This window comes from Chiloscyllium plagiosum, chromosome 29 (genome assembly GCF_004010195.1).
Source record: "Chiloscyllium plagiosum isolate BGI_BamShark_2017 chromosome 29, ASM401019v2, whole genome shotgun sequence".
Lineage (NCBI taxonomy): Eukaryota > Metazoa > Chordata > Chondrichthyes > Orectolobiformes > Hemiscylliidae > Chiloscyllium > Chiloscyllium plagiosum.
The window spans coordinates 31,884,137-31,904,841 of record NC_057738.1 but is presented as its reverse complement, the minus strand read 5'-3'; the positions used below and the strand labels follow the sequence as shown (position 1 = coordinate 31,904,841).

At 41.1% G+C, this 20,705-nt stretch overlaps 1 protein-coding gene across 5 annotated transcripts in view; it reads right to left on the bottom strand.

Annotated features, from left to right (window-relative positions):
- The window catches only part of fyco1a (FYVE and coiled-coil domain autophagy adaptor 1a), a 186,214-nt gene extending 170,682 nt beyond the window's left edge, over window positions 1-15,532 (bottom strand). For 3 of the 5 annotated variants that reach the window (XR_006315927.1, XR_006315928.1, XM_043719440.1), the window contains exons 1-5: window positions 15,457-15,532; window positions 15,274-15,343; window positions 10,627-10,712; window positions 7,095-7,201; window positions 134-259 (exon numbers count right to left, since the gene is read on the bottom strand). Coding sequence is in view for 3 of the 5 variants with exons in the window: in XM_043719440.1 (XP_043575375.1) it covers window positions 134-259; window positions 7,095-7,201; window positions 10,627-10,681 (288 nt within the window). In the remaining 2 variants the exon portion in view is untranslated. Of the gene's footprint in view, window positions 1-133; window positions 260-7,094; window positions 7,202-10,626; window positions 10,716-15,273; window positions 15,344-15,456 lie in introns of all 5 variants that reach the window. The other 2 variants (XM_043719437.1, XM_043719438.1) reach the window with 2 other exon arrangements.
- Between the last annotated feature and the right edge of the window lie 5,173 nt (window positions 15,533-20,705).

Here is a 20,705-nt window from a genome sequence, read left to right as displayed (position 1 = left end):
CAAACTCTTTACTACTTTCAAAAAGAAATACAGAAAATCTCGTTTGCAATCCAGAACAAGTTATGAAACACATAGCATAATTACCCAAAATACTGAGAAATGATTCATTGACCACTGGGGAATTTCATCTTACCTCTGGGATAGACTTCACAAAGCGAATTCCATCATTAGCTCCTTTCACCTTGGCTAAACAATTGCAGAAGTAATCCCAGTAGTCTTTCCTGGTGCCGAGAAAAGTAGTTCTCTCCTTCTGGTCAAACTTTAACAGAGTTGTGAATAACAAAGTGTCAAAACCAAACTTTACAATTATACACAGGCTTTATAAAGAAGAATGACCAAAGGGAGCTCTTCACTATAAAGTCATTCTCTTCACAAACACTTAGCTATAATGGCTCGGTGTTGAATAATTTAATACTAAAATAGGTAGTAATGCCTTCCACAGGTTAGAAAAAAAACATAATTAATAGAGCTCCCAATCCAAATAATATTCATTTTAGGATGATTAAAGAAAAGAGACGAGTGTTCTGTAACCTTCGTGTCTGTATATTTAATAGCAAAACTACAGGTAGAGACGTTCAAACTAAAAGCAAGCTCTCACAATTTTTACATTGAAAAAGCTAATCAGACTCATATCCACTCCAGGGAGATGTCCTCAGTGAGACATGTGATAACATAAACCATCATCTAATGGGACAGAGGCTCTAGTGATGCTGCATTAAATATCACCTGATAGCAGTGTTTTGTACATATTCCAGATGAGATAAGACTGTTCTTTGCCACACTGCACACCTTCATTCATATCCACAGCAGGTCTTTCAAAACAAGGTCACCAAGTCAGTAGTTCTGGAACACGCTTATTGTATCAGTACACATCCACTCATTGCTAAGCTAACATCCTCTATGCTGGCATAGCCACATTTATCAATTGATGATGTTTATTCACCCAAAGATCTTCAATATGATGAACATTATCGCCTCCTGGGCATATCTCAGCTGCAAAGATACCTGGACCAAGATATGAAGATGGCCGATATGTACGCTGACTACCACGAGTCTGCAGCATTTCAAGAGGTAGTTCGCCATCACCTTTCTAAGACAACTGGGAATATGCAATAAATGCTGGCCCAGCCAAAGCCCACTTCGCCTGAATGAATTATAAAAATGTCTGTGATACCTGGAATCTGACTCTTTACAAAGGCATTGGAAAAGGCAAACAGATACAGAAAACTCAGTTGGCTGAGGAGTCACAGAAAACCAAAAGTAGGAAGACTGCTTTATGATCACTGGGAAAGAAGTAGAGCTACTAGAAATGCACATCACTGCTTCTTCAAAGAAATCATAAGGCTAGAGGATGAGGGAAATGCAGTTGATATTGTTGACCAGAATTTTCATCAAGCCCTTGATAATGAAGTTGACATGACATTACTTCAGAACAGAATCTTTTGAGAGCTGTAGGAATTTAGTGCACTGGATTAGGAACTGTCTTCAAGTCCACACTTAAAACATTTGCAACTAGCAGATATTGTTCATCCAGGAGACATGTTATTACTGATACTCTCCAGTTATTACTCTTAGGCAGGCTAGTATTCACTGTTTGCAGTAATTGTGCTGTTGGGAGTATGCTAAGTTTACAGATGCCACCAACATTTGTACAACTGTAAAGACAGATAATAAAAGATTCTGGGTCAGACAAAGGAAAGTAGCAATTAATTTTTTAAAAATGCAGTTTCACGGATATTGGTTATACCAAGACAAAATAAAGGCATCTTTTTTGAATGATCAATAACAAAGTAGTAGGGAGATCGTAAGATCTTGGGGCTGGATTTTTTCACTGGTGGGGAAATTGGAAGGGGTGAGGCACATGAAACCAACAGGTGACCTTTCTGCTGTCTGTCCCCAGTCTCTCTGAAATGGTATGTGGGAAGGGATGGGTAGACCCTTGGACCTAACAAGGCTCTTGCTTTTTTTTGTATTCACTCATGGGACATGGACAGTAATAGCTGGGCCAGCATTTATCGTCAGTCCCTTGTTGCCCTCACTAAGAATGCAGTCACTATGTTTTCTTTAGCACTTTAGCCGGGGGCCACAGCCTATACTCCAACAGTGGGCATCATACCTAACTGACATTGTTGGGACTATAGTATTACTGGCCATTTAGATTGACGGCAACTCACTAAGACAGGATTGCCCTCAGAGCACAGTGGAATTTTTATCTTAAAAGTAATTGATGTTGCTATTCTGCTTCCAGTGTTAATGCTTCAGGCAATCAAGACATCTTAACCTGGGGTCCTGGGTTCAGCACACCACAAAATCCTACCACTGGTGTTGTCATACACAATCAATGAATGTAACAAAGTTGTGGCCATAGCTTAAAAAAAATACATTTGTGAATCAAGTTAATCAGCATAATTCAAAGACCATTTTGTCACTAGGTACATTACTGGTCAGACTGCAGTACTGGTGTCCACTTTTGGCTCTGTTTAGTGTGCAAATAGTATCCTTAGGGACATGAGAACTTTTCCCATCTTGAGAAACTTTCAGGCATTCCTAAGTTGAGGACCTTGCTTTATTTACTTCTGAGTAGGAGACTTAGATCTGGCCTTATTGAGGTCTGCAAAAATAACAGAAGAACTGAAATAACGGAACATCATGCCTATAGAAAAGTTATGCTAGCTTAACAGATCCAGAAAAAAAAAATCAGGGGTTGAGAGCTTGGTCAGTGGAGGGGAAGCATAGATTCCATGTTAAGCCATTCGTTTTCCAGAGTTAGCCTGGTTGAGACCATGGCTGTATTTCAGAAAACATTAGTCTGTGCAATCTTATAGATTGGATTGGAGTTCCTGAGGGGTTCAGAGAAAGCTTTTCAGATTTTACTTTTGAACACAACATTGACCTAGTTTCTTCTAGATTTGCCTGTATCAAGAAATTATAGGGCATCCAGAAATCAGGATGGAAAAGAAAGAAATGTCTAGTCATGATGTTCTCGGCATCGAGGTGATATAGGCCAGGTTAACTGTGGCCTCCCTGTTCATAAATTTAATATGTATACAAAGAGAGAGAGTTGCTGAAACATCAAAATGCTAAATTCAGTCTAATCTGAGAGAGAAAGTTGCAACTGCTTTAAGTGATTGCAAGAGATTTGAAACATCAGAATACAAAGGAATGTCGATTATCCAAAGGACATGGGGAGGGAATATTTCATTCAGTTAATTGAATACCAGATAACATAGCTAGCCAACCTTGCGATTTTGTTCAGAAAATCAGAAATTCAGTTAAATCAAATGTCGGATAATCGAGGTTCTTCTGTAGCTCGACAGGTTTGAATCAAAGCAAATAATAAACAAACTGGACTGGCATAGTATGGTACATTCTTTATTGTGCATTAATAAAAGGAGGATAAATTGTACACATTAATTCAATCTGGTCACTTCAACTATTTTATTTGTGCTCCATACTTAACGGTTACATCTTATCTTATTTCACCAGTCTGCCTTTAGACAGAGATTAAAACATATTTGAGAAAGACAGATATCCAATTCAGGTCACAAGGAGATGACCACTGGTTATAACCATAGATCACTGTCACAACATTCAGACATGCAGCAACCATTATTTGGAGCATTTATTACCCTGTAACATCCAAAAGCAAATACAGATTTCTACTGCAAAAGATGTCCTTTGGGGAAAGAGTATTGGGAGACACGGTGGGCGGCACGGTGGCACAGTGGTTAGCACTGTTGCCTCACAGCGCCAGAGACCCGGGTTCAATTCCCGCCTCAGGCGACTGACTGCGTGGAGTTTGCACGTTCTCCCAGTGTCTGCGTGGGTTTCCTCCGGGTGCTTCGGTTTCCTCCCACAGTCCAAAGATGTGCAGGTAAGGTGAATTGGCCATGCTAAATTGCCTGTCTTGTTAGGTAAGGGGTAAATGTAAGGGTATGGGTGGGTTGCGCTTCGGCGGGTCGGTGTGGACTTGTTGGGCCGAAGGGCCTGTTTCCACACTGTAATGTAATCTAATCTAAAAAAACAACAAGGAGCAACCGCGAGAAGTACGCAGAGTAGAAATTAATGCTGACTTGATGGCAACATTCATTTTTACATCTGTCAGAAGTCACACAGCACCAGGTTATAGTCCAACAAGTTTGCTCTGAAAGCTTGCGATTTCAAGTAGCGATTTCAAGTAAATCTTAGATTAGATTACTTACAGTGTGGAAGCAGTCTGATTATAACCTGTCAGATTATAACCTGGTGTTGAGACTTCTGACCTTGTCCACCCCAGTCCAATACTGTCACATCACGTTATACCAGAACACATTTTAGCTACAACCTTTTAATCACACAAGCATGAAAACATACTGGAGCTAACCCCCACTCACCAACACTGTTTTCAAAAACAAAGGGCTTTCATGTGAGCTACATTTCAAAATGGCCACCGCTTCAATGCTGGAAATGTTGGGTTTGAAGGTCTATTCTGTGCAAAGTCCTCAAGTTAGAACAGGACTCCACATTCCTCCAGCCCAAGCACAGGCCAATGAGCATTGTGACCAATGCAGAAAGAGTTTCCTGTGCATTACCATCAACCTTCTTCGATAGCCTATACCAAAGAGCTCAACTCAGTCGTTGGTACCAGAACTCAGTCGTTGGTACCAGTGTCCTGGTTGTCACTCATGCCCAGTGTTTCATCAAGTGCATATCCCACTAAACGCTATCCTCTAAATTGGATGCAGAGTCAGTATCTGAGCTGGTAGCCACGTGTGTAATAGTGAATGGCATAGGATTATGGTAAAGAAACTTTCTCCATCAACTAGTTTTGTGGGCGGCACGGTGGCACAGTGGTTAGCACTGCTGCCTCACAGCGCCAGAGACCCGGGTTCAATTCCCGACTCAGGCGACTGACTGTGTGGAGTTTGCACATTCTCCCAGTGTCTGCGTGGGTTTCCTCCGGGTGCTCCGGTTTCCTCCCACAGTCCAAAGATGTGCGGGGCAGGTGAATTGGCCATGCTAAATTGCCCGTAGTGTTAAGTTAAAGGGGTATGGGTGGGTTGCGCTTCGGCGTGGACTTATTGGGCCGAAGGGCCTGTTTCCACACTGTAAGTAATCTAATCTAATCTAGAGTCTGGTGGTTCTTTGTGAAAATCTGAAAGAAAGTAGCACAAATTTGCTGTGAGGGCACAGGAAAAAAATAAAGTGTGCGTGTACACCAGCTGTAGCTTCTAAAAATCAAAAGCTGTGGGACAAGGTGGAAGCTGGATGCGTGAAGGAATGAGGTTTAAGCATTCTGTCACCTTTCATTTCAGCTTCACTGCTAGAAAAGGCATTCTGATGAAATCAAACACCAAATCCTCCAGGGGTTAAGCATGGTAGCTACAGCTGTCCCAACCAGTTAGCCAAATGCAACCTAAGTTCCATTTTGCCCTGCAAAGAATGTAGTGTGTTAGTGGTGAAATGACTGTCATTATTCACTCATTGAGAGCATGGCCAAGCTATGAAATATGTCAGAGAGCAATGCAGCAGTTCAGAGAGTGTACGCCAAAGTTCTGAAATCATTGGACCGGAAACATTAACACGACTCCACTCCCGAATGATGTTGCCAGGCCTACTGAATTTCTCCAGTACTTTGTATTGATGTCTGATTAGATGTGAGTAAGGTGAATGAACCAAATGAATGCTCGTTATGAATCCTAATTGCTAAGAGATGCTTGATAAGTGAGTGTGGCTCACTTAGCAGTGTACAAGGCTAAAATCCAGAGTTGGCTGAATATAGCATTCATAGAAAATTGCTCATACAAAGTCAACTAAAGTTGTGCAGCAATCACATCTGGTTCCTGGGGTTCAACTCCTGGCATCAACTGCCAATGGTTATCTTGTCCCATTACCTTGACAAAGTTTGTCTGAAGGACACCCAGGTCCCCTGGCTTTACAGATATCTCTTCTCACCAATATCACATAAGAAAATCTCATGCTCTGACTCTCCCATCTTATACCATTAGTGTTTCACCAAATTGAGAGTCAAATGTACAGAGTCTGGCATATTGGTTTATGACCAGAGAACGTTCTTCATTTAAGTACTCCACGCTAACTTTAAGTACTGCAAGTTGTCATTAAATGTGGCTTGCTTCACACGATTTTGGGCCCCAGCCAAAGCAAGTTGTCACCCAACAGGAACAATAAATGTTGGCTGCACAATGCAAATCATGTAAATTTAATGAAGCTGCCTTCAACTGAAGCAACAGTCAGCATCCTTGACCCCTTATCTGTGTTCAGGGTCATTAAATTTTGACCAGAGTAAATTAATTTTAAACAAATTATGAAAATAATGGATATTGTGAAACGAGAGAAAGATTAGATTAGATTAGATTCCCTACAGTGTGGAAACAGCCCTTTGGCCCAACCAGTCCACACCAACCCTCTGAAGAGTAACCTACCCAGATCCATTTTCTTTTGACTAATGCACCTAATACTATGGACAATTTAGCATGGCCAATTCACCCGACTGGCACATCTTTGGACTGTGGGAGGAAACCGGAGCACCCGGAGGAAACCCACGCAGACACAGGGAGAATGTGCAAACTCCACACAGACAGTCACCCGAGGCTACAATTGAACCTGGGAACCTGGTGCTGTGAGGCTGCATGCTAACCACTGAGCCACCATGCCGCCCTAAATATGGGGCAGCCCCAATTAATATAATAACTTTTGTAATAAATATCACTTACCCAAAACACACAAGATTTACTACCAAGTTCCTGTATTCAGTAATAAATTTTACCAATTCAACTTTTGTTTTTATTGTTATGACTCATCTGTCCACGCCTCATTTTCTTGTAATAAAACTTTGCAAGCCCAAAGTATTTAAAAAGCCTCACTGCATTAAAAAAAGTGTACCAAGCTCAATAATCAGAAAAATCAAAAAAGGTTCAAACAATATCTTAAAGAAGTTTATGGATTGGTTTAACTCTGTTTTTGCACCAAGCGTGGTCATCAGTGTTCACACTATTGGCTCTTATATCACTGATCTACTTTAAGATGCATAAAGAGAGTCAGTGATAATATTGCTCTAACAAAATCATACTGTCCAACTTTCAGGCTCCTCTTACCTGAAGGAGGTACTCTAGTTTTAAGCAGCATTTGTGCAAGTTGGTACTGTCATCAGTGATTGGCTCACCATTTTCCTTGTGTTCTCGATTTAATTCTGAAATTGCATCTTAAAAAAAAAGAAATTTCATATCATCCAATGTTAATACTCAAGCATTAACACCTGGCAGTCCTAATCAGGATATCTTTCCCTACTGGTGCTTTCATTTTCTGCACCTTGTCATCACCAGTTATTGCTGACCTCATGAGTCTGTCAAGGCTTCTAGTTCTAAATACCAGAGGACATGCTTTCTCTCACATAACAGCAAATATGTTTCCCAATATTTCATGGTGAGGCCAGTTATCCTGCATTTCCACCAAAGAGGCACAAGCTGCACATAAGCACTCCGCAAAACATTCTGCACTAGAACTTTATAGATCAGCTTATTTTCATTTTAATACAACATTCATGGATTTATGCAAATCTTGCTAAGAGAATCAATAACATTACGACACAGGGAAAACCTCCTTTTAATTTTAATCCAGCAACAGAAAAGATTTATCCCATGTAGTAATCTGTGAACATTCGAAAGGCCAAGAACTAGTTAAAGTAAAAAGTAACAACTTTTTCTTAAAGTATAACAAGGAATACTTAACTAATAACTTTTTACAATTCCTTCCTCTAACCTCTCTTTTACTTTCCTTTCTATAATACCAGTTCGATAAAACCCCCAAGTAAGTTTACCAAAATTCAAATTTCAAAACCAGCCAGCCGTCGAATCTTCGCTTGGTATCTTCCTCTGTAGATTTTCCTCTTCTTCTTAAGAATTTCTGTTTCACAACTCACTAATCATTACAGGTACCTTTAAGAGAGCTAATTCTTTGGGCAGTCTGTAGATGCTGAAGGCTTCGCAGCTCTCTCTCAACTGTTCACGTTTTCCCAGTCTTTTACCCCCAAAGCATTGGATTGTGTCATTGGTTTAAGATTGTCGATATACTAAGTTCAAAACTGATTGGAGTTTGGTACTTTTTGGGGTATAATTTAAACTGATTGGCCTAATTCAAATTTGCTTTTTCTTTGTCTCCAGGCAACCAGAGACACTAGCTATTGAACCAACAGGTTATATTGTATCTTGTTCAGAACACTTGGTGCTGTCAGGCATTTAGCTAGCTTTTAACTTTAACACTTCCACACCTTCATAACAATAAGCTGAAGTCATCAGGGTATATTTGCAAAAACTCAGTATAAATGAAGACAGCACAGGTAGGCTACACAGTTGCAAAGAACTTGGCTCACAAGTTTACCTCAAGTTTACCTCCTTCTTGAGATGGCACACTCTTGGAACGTTATTTGGAGAACATTTCTAAAAAAAAAAACTTGCTCCACTTTAATCAGATGGCACCATAACATCTCCACTGACAACTATGACCAAGTATCCTTACTTAGGCTACAGAAAAAAACTGTTGCACAAAGCCCATAAGAGGCAACGCTCTAGAAGAGAATATTTATGATGTTAATGTACTTGGCAACCTTTTTACCCACCGTCAAGAACAGGTCATAAAAAGAAAGGCATTCTGCTCTGCATTTTCTATGAAAGTAGTGAGGAGTAGAAGGGTAATACTGGCTTGGCAACTAAGTACAATAACCCAAAGTTTTGCCAATAAAGAGGTTCTCAGTAACGGTGGAAATGACAGACATAGCCTAAAAACACAACACTTACCATTTTTACTGGCTCAGAGGTAGTCAGACTAGGATTTACACATGCATCTTTTACAGAGGTAGCTGCCCATTTACACCATCAGCTACCTCCACTGAAGTAGAATTTTAGCAATAGTGTATGCAGTATGGAGCCTGGAACGGACACAGTAGACCCACTGAGCACATGTCTGAACTTTGTGGATTCATTTGAATTGGCAGGGTACCACTTTGGATATAGTCCCAAATAGCTTTAAGGGGGTCAGGTATCATTCGGGGATTACTTACCTTTGTTCCCTCCAGTCAACAATGTACATAGTTCCAATGGGTTTAGGCAATTTTTACTTAAAAAGAAACACACAGGTTGACAATATATCCAAGTACATTTTTATAAATGTATACTCTTGTCGAATATGGTCCACAATATAGAACTTTGGCTTTCTCTCCCACAAATGTGGATACCAGTTAGTGAGGTACAACCTAGGGGGTCAGGTATATAATACTTTGAAGTTTGCCTCATGTGCAGAGACACGGTGGTTAAGAAACCATTTAGCACGCTTGCCTTCATTGCTCAGACCGCTGAGTATAGGAATTAGTACGTCATGTTGAGGTTGTACAGAAATTTGGTGAGGCTCTTCTGGCGTACCGTGCACAGTTCTTACTGCCCTGTTATAGAAAAAATAGTATAAAGTTGGAGAGGGTTCAGAACAGATTTACCAGAATGTTGCTGGTAATGGAAGGTTTAAGATATAGGGAGAGGCCAGGTCTTCTTTCAGTGGAGTGCTGGAGGTTGAGGGGTAACCTTATTCAGGTTTTTAAAATCATGAGGGGTACAGATAAGGCCTTTTCCCTATGGTGGGTGATTTCAAGACTAGGCAGTATATGTTTAAAAGAGAGGAGAAAGATTTAAAAAGAACTGAGGCAGCTTTTCTTTTAAAAAGTGGCTTACATGTGAAATGAACTTCCAGAGGAAATGGTTGTGTGCAAGTTACAATGTTTTAAAAAACATTGGATAAGTACATGAATAAGGAAGGTTGTATGTATATAGGCCAAGTGCAGGCAAATGGGATTTGCTTAGTTTGGATTCTGGGCAGTACGGACTGGCTGAACAAAAAGGTCTGTTTCCATGCTGTATGACTCTACGGCTTTGTACTCAGTCCACATGGCCCCCAGCTGCCTCCTCAGTTCCCCCTGAGTTTCCCAGCCTGGCTGCTAATTCATCCTGCACCAAACACTCTTCCCTCAACCTGAAAATGGGGTATACAGGCAGCCATTTTTAGCAAGTCAGATTCATTGAATCCAGAATTCTCCCACCTCTGACCTGCGAATGAAAGTAAAGTCAGGGTCAAACATCACAATGACATGTGTCCTGATTCATTTTTCAGAGTCAAGCCACTTTCACAACCCTTAGAATCAGCCTGGATACGTTAGTTAATTCATGACCCACCTCAGATTGAATCAGCTGAGTATTGTACAGCTAGTTACATGTATTGTGCTGAATCAATATGGGAGCACTAGGAAGATCATTAATTCTTTGCTATGTGACGTTCAAGACGATAGACACCCCAGACTGAGAAGACAGTTCCCCTCTGGGTTTTGAGCATTGTATCGGATATTTTCAGTGTCACCACCATGAACATTCCAGTGATTCGTCAAGGAGGATCTCGCAGACACCAGAGAAGTCACCATTCTCCATCCTCAGCATGAGAGGTGCAAGCTCCACTGACAGCTACAAGAAAGGTGAACACTTGTTCTGCATTGGGTGATAAATACAAATGTGGCATTGAAAAAAATTTGCACTATTAATTTATCCTCTTCCTACGTGAGTGGATTATGTGTGGAGATATAGCAATCCTTACCCTTTAGGTCTCGGATTATCCTTTGGATTTGGCTTTCTCCAACAGGCACCGCCATCTTTGTGGTTTGAACTCCAATAGTCTACAACCTGCTTAAATGCACAAATATTTTTAATTAAGAAATACAAGTTGAATTCAACAAGCTGCAGAATTAAAAAAAGATGAAAACTATGGGATCTGCTGCACCAAGGCTTACTGCATTATTCCTAACATTATGGACATGCAAGGAGGCAGGAAAAATAGCATGTGGGATGACATATTTAGGCGGATGCAAAACTACTTTCCTTACAGCAGGTACAGAAACAAGAAATAAAAAAATCAATGGTGCATTTGTGGTCCATTGAGCATTCCACCAGCCTGTGTGAGGAGTTCACATTTCTAATACAGTTGAGATATTTTCACATCAACATGTGCAGAGATGTTATTCCACACTCCTGAGGCAGGTGCAATCCAGGACTCCCAGTTCAGAGTTCAGGACAGCACCATTGCACCACAATATCCCTCAAAAGAAGTTTAGGGGGAAGTTATCAATCTTTTAACATATTATGGGAAAGTATGTTTTAAAAATATTTACAAACAATCTGTTTCAACTATGTTATGGCATACCTCTGGAGCAGGTGGGATTTGAACCCAGACATCCTGGCTCAAAGGCAGGGACACTATCACATATTAATATATTTGTATGTTATGAATCTTCAGTATTGAGAGAATTTTCAATAAAGTCTTACTCTCAATAAAACTAGCACGACACAAGAGTTGTTTTTGGTGCAAGTTTCTTGTAATTGAATGGCAGGAGAGAGGGTAAGAAGAGAAAACTAGACTTGTGCACGGAGGTTCAGGATTGGCAAGAGATTGAATCAGTGAATGGAGTTGCAAAGTGAGGTTGGAAGCATTGAGCATTGGAAGAGGTTCCAGGAGAGAGTACAGGGTGGATAAGGGGCATGGAGGAGTGAAGTGGAAAAGGCCTGTTATCCTCATACAACTCAGGGAGGTTGGTAAGGCAATGCAAAACAAGGAGGGACCTAAAGGCCAAATATGACCCCATCTCAATGTAGTATCCTTCCAGAGTTTTGAGTTCACCTGCAAAATTGTAAATTACATCGTCCGAAAGCAATGCACAAAAGGGAAGATCAGCTAAGCCTGCAAGTGCAGCATACCCCACAGAATGCTGTATTTAATACTGGACAATAACATGGATATTCAGTAAATTTGAACACACAGACAACATCACTTCTTCCAGAATAAAGGATATGTTCCCAATTTCCTTGCAACCATCCATATGATGCTAACTGCACATCTTGCCATTACAGTTAGTTCTCCAAGTTAAGCAACAAATGACAATGACGTACAATGAATCAAGTGAACCCAATGTAATGTGAAATATTTACATTTAATTTTGTGCTCTCAAGTCTTACTGTAATGGAGCTGGGTGGGGAAATCTATGAGCAGTGATGCAAAATCTGTGTGATAAGGAGAAGCTTTTATCAGCCACCTGCAAAGGTAGCACTGTCACTCATAAGTGGATTATTCCCCAGTTGCTAAACTGAATTGGGGGGGGGGGGGGGGTGGGGAAGAGGGGAACGAAGAAAACGGAAGTGGCGCTCAGTTCTAGTTATGACATCAGAAATGGCATGCTGTGAGAAAATCCTGTGTACCTTGTCCTTCATTGGAACAGATTAACAATACGAGATAATAGGGGCAGTATCACTGCAATTCACACAATGATGGGATACTCTGCTAATTCTGTAACCCATAGAAATCCCTCAAAACAAAATATAACATTGGTCATTTACATTAAAATGGACAATAATTTGGTTTTGAAGAAGTTATTACAGACTCACAATGTTAACTCCATCCTTCTCCAGACATTGCCAGACCTGCTCAGTTTCTATAGCATTCAGTGTTTATTTCAGCAAATAATCTCATTAATATTTGAAGACATCAGGAAAAAAACCTAACACAGGCAAATCAGAAACTTCTTCATCATTCATAGTGTAAGACAGGATAACAAAAATGACAGTGGTAAAGACAACTCAAGAACTACTGCTGTGATACAACCATAATGTCTTCAAAAAAATTCCTTGGAAATAAATTGGCAGTAGACAAGGAGAATTCAATAGATGAAACATATTTGGGTTTTCAAGGGGTCTTTGGTACAATGGGCAAGAGCGCTCAAGTGAACGTGGAGTCAATGAACAATTTGGAAAATGGGTTGGAAGCTCCCTATAAACCAGAAAATAGAATCAGTTCAGGATTTTTACACAGGCTGGCAAGAAGCATGAAGCAGTGTCCCTCACAGATGGATCCTTGGACAACTGCTGTTCGCTATTTATGCAATTCACATCTGAGAATTGAAACCACAATTTTAAAATTTGCAACTGTCAAATTGCGTGGGCGGCAAGGTGGGTTTGAGGATAGTTAATACAAAGGAGGATTGCGACAAAATAATAAAAGAGTCAATGAGGCCTCAGAACTGCATGTAATTGGCAAACGAATTTCAATACAAATAGATGTGAAGTGATGCATGTTCATAAGATAACAAGGAGTTCCACAATGCTTAGAAAAACAAGAATCTAAAACGTGAGATAGTAGAAAGGGATCTGGAACAAAGAATCACAATTATTAAAAGTAGTACCTCAGGTTAACAAAGGAACAAATTAATGTAAAAATAAAGCACTTGGGCTCATTTCTAGAGGAATAGAATTGAAACGCCTCACAGAGAAATGAGAGCAGATTTAACTTCCATATTACAAAAAGAAAGCAAGGTACTAAGGTGCTGGAGAAGAAGCAACACGCATGTACACAGGATGACACCAGAATAGAGATGTCACAAGGAAAGCTAAGTAGCTGGACCTTCAGTTAAAGCAAAGCAGCTGGAGAATGATCGAATAAAGATCTTCATTATGGAGGGATTGGATAAGGCAGAAATACAAGTGTTTTTTACCACTTGTGGAAGAAGTCCAAAATTAGGCAATCTAAATATAAGGTTCAATACAGTACTAAAGAAATTTAAAAAAAACTGTTACCCAGATAGCGGTTACAATACTACCACAAGTAGGATTTGAGGTAAATAGCAACATTGCATTTAAGAGGAAGCTTGAGAAGGTCATGACGGAGAAAGGAATAGAAAGGACAAGTCGATAGGGTTTCATAAAGTATAGTAGAAGGTTCCTATGGAGTATAAATATCAATTTGGATGACGACAAAAACCATAAGACATAGGAGCAGAAGTAGTCCACTCAGTCTATTCCGCCATTCAATGAGTTCATGGCTGATCAGATATCCTCAGCTCCACTTTCTTCCCTTTTCCCCAACAGCCCTTACTTCTCTTACTGATTAAAAATATCACTTTCAGCCTTGAATGTACCCAATGATTCAGCCTCACCAGCCATCTGTGGTGAAGAATGCCACATTCAGAAACAATTCCTCATCATCTCTGTCCAAAATATGCAATCCCTCATTCTGAGATTATGCCCTCTGGTCCTAGACTCTCCCACAATAGGAAACATCAAACTGTCTATATTAATACCCCATCAAGTCCCCAAAATCCTGCATGTTTCAATAAGCCACACCTCATTCTTCCAACCTCCAATAAGTGCAGACCAATTAACTCAAACGTCTCCTTGTAAGACCATCTCTCCATACGTGGTATCAGCCTCGGGGCCCTTCCCTGGGCTGCCTCCAATGCCAGTACATTTTTCCTTAGACAAGGGGCCCAAAACGGTTTACAGTTGTTCAGTTATGGTCTGACCAGTGATTTTCCTCATTTTAGAAAAGCATCCCTATTTTATACTCCATTCCCTTTGAAGTAAAGGTTAACATTCATGCAGTTTCTCTATTCCTCACTGAATTTGTATGCTAGGTTTTTGTGTATTCATACAATGATAAGCTTGGTCAAAAGGCTAGTTTCTGTTCTGCAAATTCAGTGCAACGGTGTTTAGCTAAGATTCACACATTGGAAAGTGGCTTAACATGCTGATGTGGCTGTTAGAATAGGATCCTTGGTTTTATAGATACAGCATAAAATACAAAAGCAATGCTCTGGGCACCACATTTTAGGAATGGCATCAAGATCTTGGAAAGACAGCAGAAACTACATGCCATGTAGTGGTACCAGGGATGCAAGACTTCAGTTATACATAGACCCAAAAAGCAGAAGTCCTTCACTCTAACACAAATAACAATTGCTTGTGAATCTCCATTTCTTTCCCAATAAAATTTCTTTTGACCATATTCTAGAGATGGGCCCTCAATCAAGTGCCCACCATCCCCCACCCCAAGAACTGCTATCACACTACCTCAACAAAACATTTAGCCCTAAGTCCAAATGGCCTCTCATTTAGCTCAGTGTCTAATACTCCATGCAGAGTGCCTCAAGATGTGCAACTGCTACAGAGCAAAATGCAAGTTGTGGTGGGTCTTATGGGGAGATTTTAAAAATGTTCAAAAATATGAAGATATTGGTAACAGATCCAAAGCTACCTTTCAACAAAGTACTAGTTGAATTGGACTAACAAAGGCAAAGTATGTAGGGTATCACAGAAAGGGCAATAAAGTAGTACTACAGGGATACCTCTATCACAGAGCCAGGATGGACCGAATGGTCACCTTCTGATGATCAGGCTCCCTACTCCACAGGCCCATACTTACACTGATCGCATAGGCCTCACATCCTTGACAGCTCTTCGTTTCCTGTAAGCAGAAATACCAGGCCACAAATCTAGAGGCGAAAGAAGAGGCAATAGGAGCCACACATTAGTGCCCTCAAGACAAACCTTCACCAAAGCGGCCATCACCCCCTTATTAACATTAGGAAACAAGCTAATCACTCACCACCAACCCCTGCCCCCATCACCACAGCGGGCACGCACCAAACTAACTTGAACACAGCCTGCTGAGCGATGTGCCGGGAGACCAATCAGCACCAGGACGTCAGCGCCGTACGCGGGCAATCAACCAATCAACAGCCGAGGGAGGTGGGATTGTATGTACATCAAGTTTGTGTGTGGCAGATTGTCAACAATGGACTGTCACCTGACCGGCTGGGTAATCCGCTCCGGGCCTGGGCTGTCGATCACAGGGCAGCTCGTGCCTGGTCGTGGGCTGTCAATCACAGGGCAGCATGTGCCCGGTCCTCGACTGTCAATCACAGGGCAGCACGTGCCCGGTCCTCGACTGTCAATCACAGGGCAACACGTGCCCCGTCTTGGATTGTCAATCACAGGGCAGCTCATGCCAGGTCCTGGGCTGTCAATCACAGGGCAGCATATGCCACGTCCTGGGCTCAAGAAGGGTGGTGCTCGAAAAGCACAGCCATTCAGGCAGCATCCGAGGAGCAGGACAGTCGACTTTTCGAGCATGAGCTCTTTATCAGGAATGACATCTCCCTCTCCTGGGATGCAGCCTGACAGGCTGTGCTTTTCCAACACCACACTTTTTGACTCTGATCTCCAGCATCTGCAATCCTCACTTTCTCCTTCCTGGGCAGTCAATCACAACGCAGCAAGTGCCTGGGCCTAGGCTGTCAATCGTAGGGCCCAGGACCCAGGCTGTCAATCACTGAACAACGTGGACCTGTCAATCACTGGGCACAAATAGCATGAACAAGAGAGATGTAATGTCTGCTGAAGAATATCAGTGCAGAGGTCATTCCTGACATGCAGATTAGGAGTAGAATAAGGCCATTTGACCCCTCAAGGCTGCTGCCCATTCTATAAGATCATGGCCGATTTGATGGGATGCTGAATTCCACATTCCCATCTCCTCACCATAGCCCTTGATTCCCTTGCCTAAAAGTAATTTATCTGCTATGTCTTGCAAATATTCAATGACCTAATTTCTGCCACCTTTTTAAGGTCGTGTTTCAAGGTTGTCCAAACCCCCTGAGAGAGAAAAGATCTTCCTCATCTTTGCCCTAAAAGGGTGATGCCGAATTTTAGAACCGTGTCTCCAGTTCTGGATTCACTTATAAATGAAAACATGCTTTCCATGTTCACCGTATCAAGGCCATTCAGGACATTACATACGTCAATCAAGTCACCAGTGAAACTCCAGTGATAACAAGCCCAGCTTGATCAGCCTTTCCCCAAAAGACAACACCCTCATGAGAAGTAAACGTTCACTGAACTGCCTGCAATGCGTCTATATCCTCAAATAAGAAGATTTGAGATGTAGCCTTGCCAATGTCCTATATAATTGAAGCATAACATCTTTGCTCGTATGTTCAATTCATCTCTTAATGTAGAGTAGCATAGGGAGGGATAAGAGCATGGTGGGATTATAATAACAACGCTGAAAATATTAAATTTAAAATTAAATTTAAATTTTCATTGATTGCCAATGAAAATCAGCGAGTACATTTTTCTGTATTTGCATAAAAGATGTGCTGTCAAAGTAGACGTTTTGTGCATTGTCTCCAGGGTCGTAAGGACTGAGTAAACCAAGTATTCCGATGGTAAGAGAGCACATGGGTGACAACCTTTGGTACAACAAATATTGCAGTGTGGACATGGTGTTTGTACAGATTCTCTAAATGTCATGCTCCAGCAGCAGCACTGTCAATGTAAGTCAATGTAAAGAGACCAAAATGTCACTGGTTTTAATAACAAGTTCGGGGGAGGTATTACAGTAGCTCAATGATAAAATGCTTTTATGCCCAGTAGGGGTTATGAAGATGTTACACATGGGTCAAAAAACGTCTGGAGTCCTGACAAGATGCAGGATGTACTTGCAGTTGGTGTCAGCCTGCCATACATTTATGGCATAGTACAGTCACTAGGTTTTCAGACATAACAATTGCTTCCAGAGAATACTGTATTGCAGGAAGAAGCAATTTCCTGATGAAGGGCTTACGCCTGAAGCGTCAATTCTCCTGCTCCTCGGATGCTGCCTGACTTTTCCAGCACCACACTCTTTACTCTGATTTCCAGCATCTGCAGTCCTCATTTTCTCCTGCAGGAAGAAGCATTCAATTAGCCTGCTGAAATCTCAGCTTGTTTATTGCATTGGAGTAACTGTTCGCCCAATCCTGCTGAACTGACTTCTCACTTCCTTGAGAAAATCACGTAATGGCTTAGCAAGTTCTGCAAACTCTGACACAAGCAGGTGCTGTTAGAATTGCTGAAAATAATCTTGTCAGTAGTGATGCTAGTCTTTGTATAGTGTTCACATTGTGTGGAACAGTGTCTTTCCACAAAGACAGAAAATAATTCCCAGAAAACATTGTAATAACTGAGCCTTTGATGGGTTGACCTTTAGATCAAGTGCCAATGGTCTGCCGGGATGTTTTGGAGCGTTCTGATATTGTTTATACCTCTTAGTGGCCTGCTGAGTTATATGGGTGGTTAAGTGATTTTCTGATAAAAATTCATCAGTTGAACCTCCTGATTAGTTCTGACAGTCTAGTAAACCACCACAATGTAAGAACATGAGGACCAAGAATGTAAGAACCAGCAGCAGGAGTAGGCCAGCTGGCCCCTCAAACCTGCTCCACCATTCAATAAAATCATGGCTGGTCTTTTCATGGCCTCAGCTCCACTTACCCCCCTCTCTCACCATGACCATCACCAATTTCACAGAATATCACCTGGCCTGGAAATGCGGTAGAGGCAGGTTAATTGTTGGCATTCAAGAGGATGTGGCATGACTACTTGGATAGAAATGTTTTGCAAGGTTCTGGGTAAAAGCAGGAGATTGACATGAGGTAACGATGTTCATCTGAAGAGATAGTCCAGCATGACGTTGGAGCCGTTTGCAGTCTGAGGCCTTCTATTTGAACCAAATATCGCAGACAAACTGGATTTCCCACTTCCTCAAACAGTTCAGGCTCACTCCACAACTGCCCTCTCACATCTTCTAACTACTTCCCTTTTCAGCTCTTTCTCTCACACAATCCTGAGCAACCTGCTTGTACAGCTGTTTGGCTTCCTAACGTAGCACTGGCATTAAGATTTGCAAGGTTGAAACTTTATTGCTGGAACAGCACAGCAGGTCAGGCAGCATCCAGGGAACAGGAGATTCGACGTTTCGGGCACAGGCCCTTCTTCAGGAATGCAAGCAAAGGCTGTATGGCTGTATCTCCATCCATTGATGGTTGTATCTCCTTTCATTCTCTGCAATATATTTCCTATCAATTCCTCCTTTAACCCTATCTTCATCTTCATGACTATATGCAATAAAAATAGCATATTTCAGAAATCTTGACTGCTTGCCTACCTTTATTTTTGTAGACCTAACCCATTTTTGTATTTAGAAACATTTCTTGTAAAGTTCGCCTCTTTTTATTTGTTTATTCTTGGAATGTGGGTATTGCTGGCTAGCCAGCATTTATTGCCCGTTGCTAATTGTGCCTGAGAAGGTAGTAGTGAGCTGCACTCTTAAACCCTATGTGATTTCCAGCATTTTTTGTTTTCAGTATAGATTCCAACATCTGCAGTAATTTGCTCCTCTTGAACCATTGCTATCTACCTGGTCGGCCATTTCAGAGGACAATTCAAAGACAATCCCTTTTAGGTGATCTGGACTCACATTCAAGCTAGACCAGGTAAGAATGCAGATGAGAAGAAATGAGTAAGCCAGATGGATTTTACAAGCATCAAATGTTGTTGCATGCTTATCATCACTGAGCCCAGCTTTATATTTCAGACTGATTATTTAAATTGAAATTCTGACCACTGTGGCTGGTGGGGCTTGACATCATGTGTCTATTGCATTAGTCTGGTCCTCCAGACTACGTGTTCACTCTGCCACCTACTCCCCACCAGCAACTTCACTCATGCAGCTTAATTGCCAAAGGGTAAGTGCGCCGTTTACACTCCTAGCATCTTGTTCCTCCCAGGTAGGTTACCACCATATATCACTCAAGGAATTGTATATTTCTTGCCTTATTACTTTTAATCCTGCTGCCAGTGACAATTGCAGCAGGGCTTCTCATGAGTTGCCCATCCCAACTGAGCAAAATAAGGTGTTAAAAAGATGTCTTTTTTTAATGTTTCTTGGAAGATTCCGCTTTTGAACGATAGAATAATGAATTGGTTTAAAGTTTTGTGGAAATACCTGGAAAGGTTTCTTGAAAAGAGGTTGTTCAAAGGTCACTGTGGACTTTGTTTAAGCAAGGCTTCGCATAAATCACATGACAGGTGTTAACTGCTTGCTTTACTATAGACCCCTGTCAGGGCTGTTCTGAACAGTGACTTGCTTCGAGATTTTACTTGTCAAGAAGCCTGTAAGGAATGGCTACTCAGCTGATCTTTTTTGCAAAGAAACTCCTCTCATTGAGTTTAGGGTGAAACCTATTGGTTCTCCTGAAAGAGTGATTGAAGGAACATCTCAATATTGTACTTCCCAAGCAAGCTGTGTCTGCAAGATTCCAGAGGCAACCACATATGAGTAGTGACCTTATAGAGGCTTATAAATTCATAAGGTGCATAGATAAGATGAATAGCAAAGGTCTTTTTTGCTAGGGTAGGGGAATTCAACACCAGAGAGCATATTTTTAAGGTGAGCGGAGAAAAATTTATTTGGGACCTGAGAGAGACAACATTTTCACACAGAGGGTGGTTTGTATGTGGAATGAACTGCCAGAAGAAGTTGTAGATGCAGGTACAGTTACAACATTTAAAAGACATTTAGATAGGTATATGAATAGGATAGGTTTAGAGGGATATGTGCTAAATGCAGGCAAGTTTAGTTTGGGAAACGTGGTTTACATGGACGGGTTTGACCAAAGGGTCTGTTTCCATGCTGTATCATTCTATGACTCTATAACTAGACCACATGTGCAAGACATCATGGCAATATATCAATACATTCTGCGCTTTATCCTTTCAAATTCAAGAATAACCCATTGGCAAAGCATTTTCTTTTCCAGAAAGTCAATCTCTGCTGAAAACATATTGTTTTTCTCTTTCTCTCCAGAGAGAGAGACAGAGAGAGAGAGTATGTGTGTGTGTGTTAAGGCTATTCAGACAGATAAACATAATTCTTTATAATCAACTGTGTATATTAATCAGTTATTGCATCCTCATAGAATGAGTTCTATTTTGATCATAAAGCAATAACTATGTTTATTAAGAAAGCTAGTT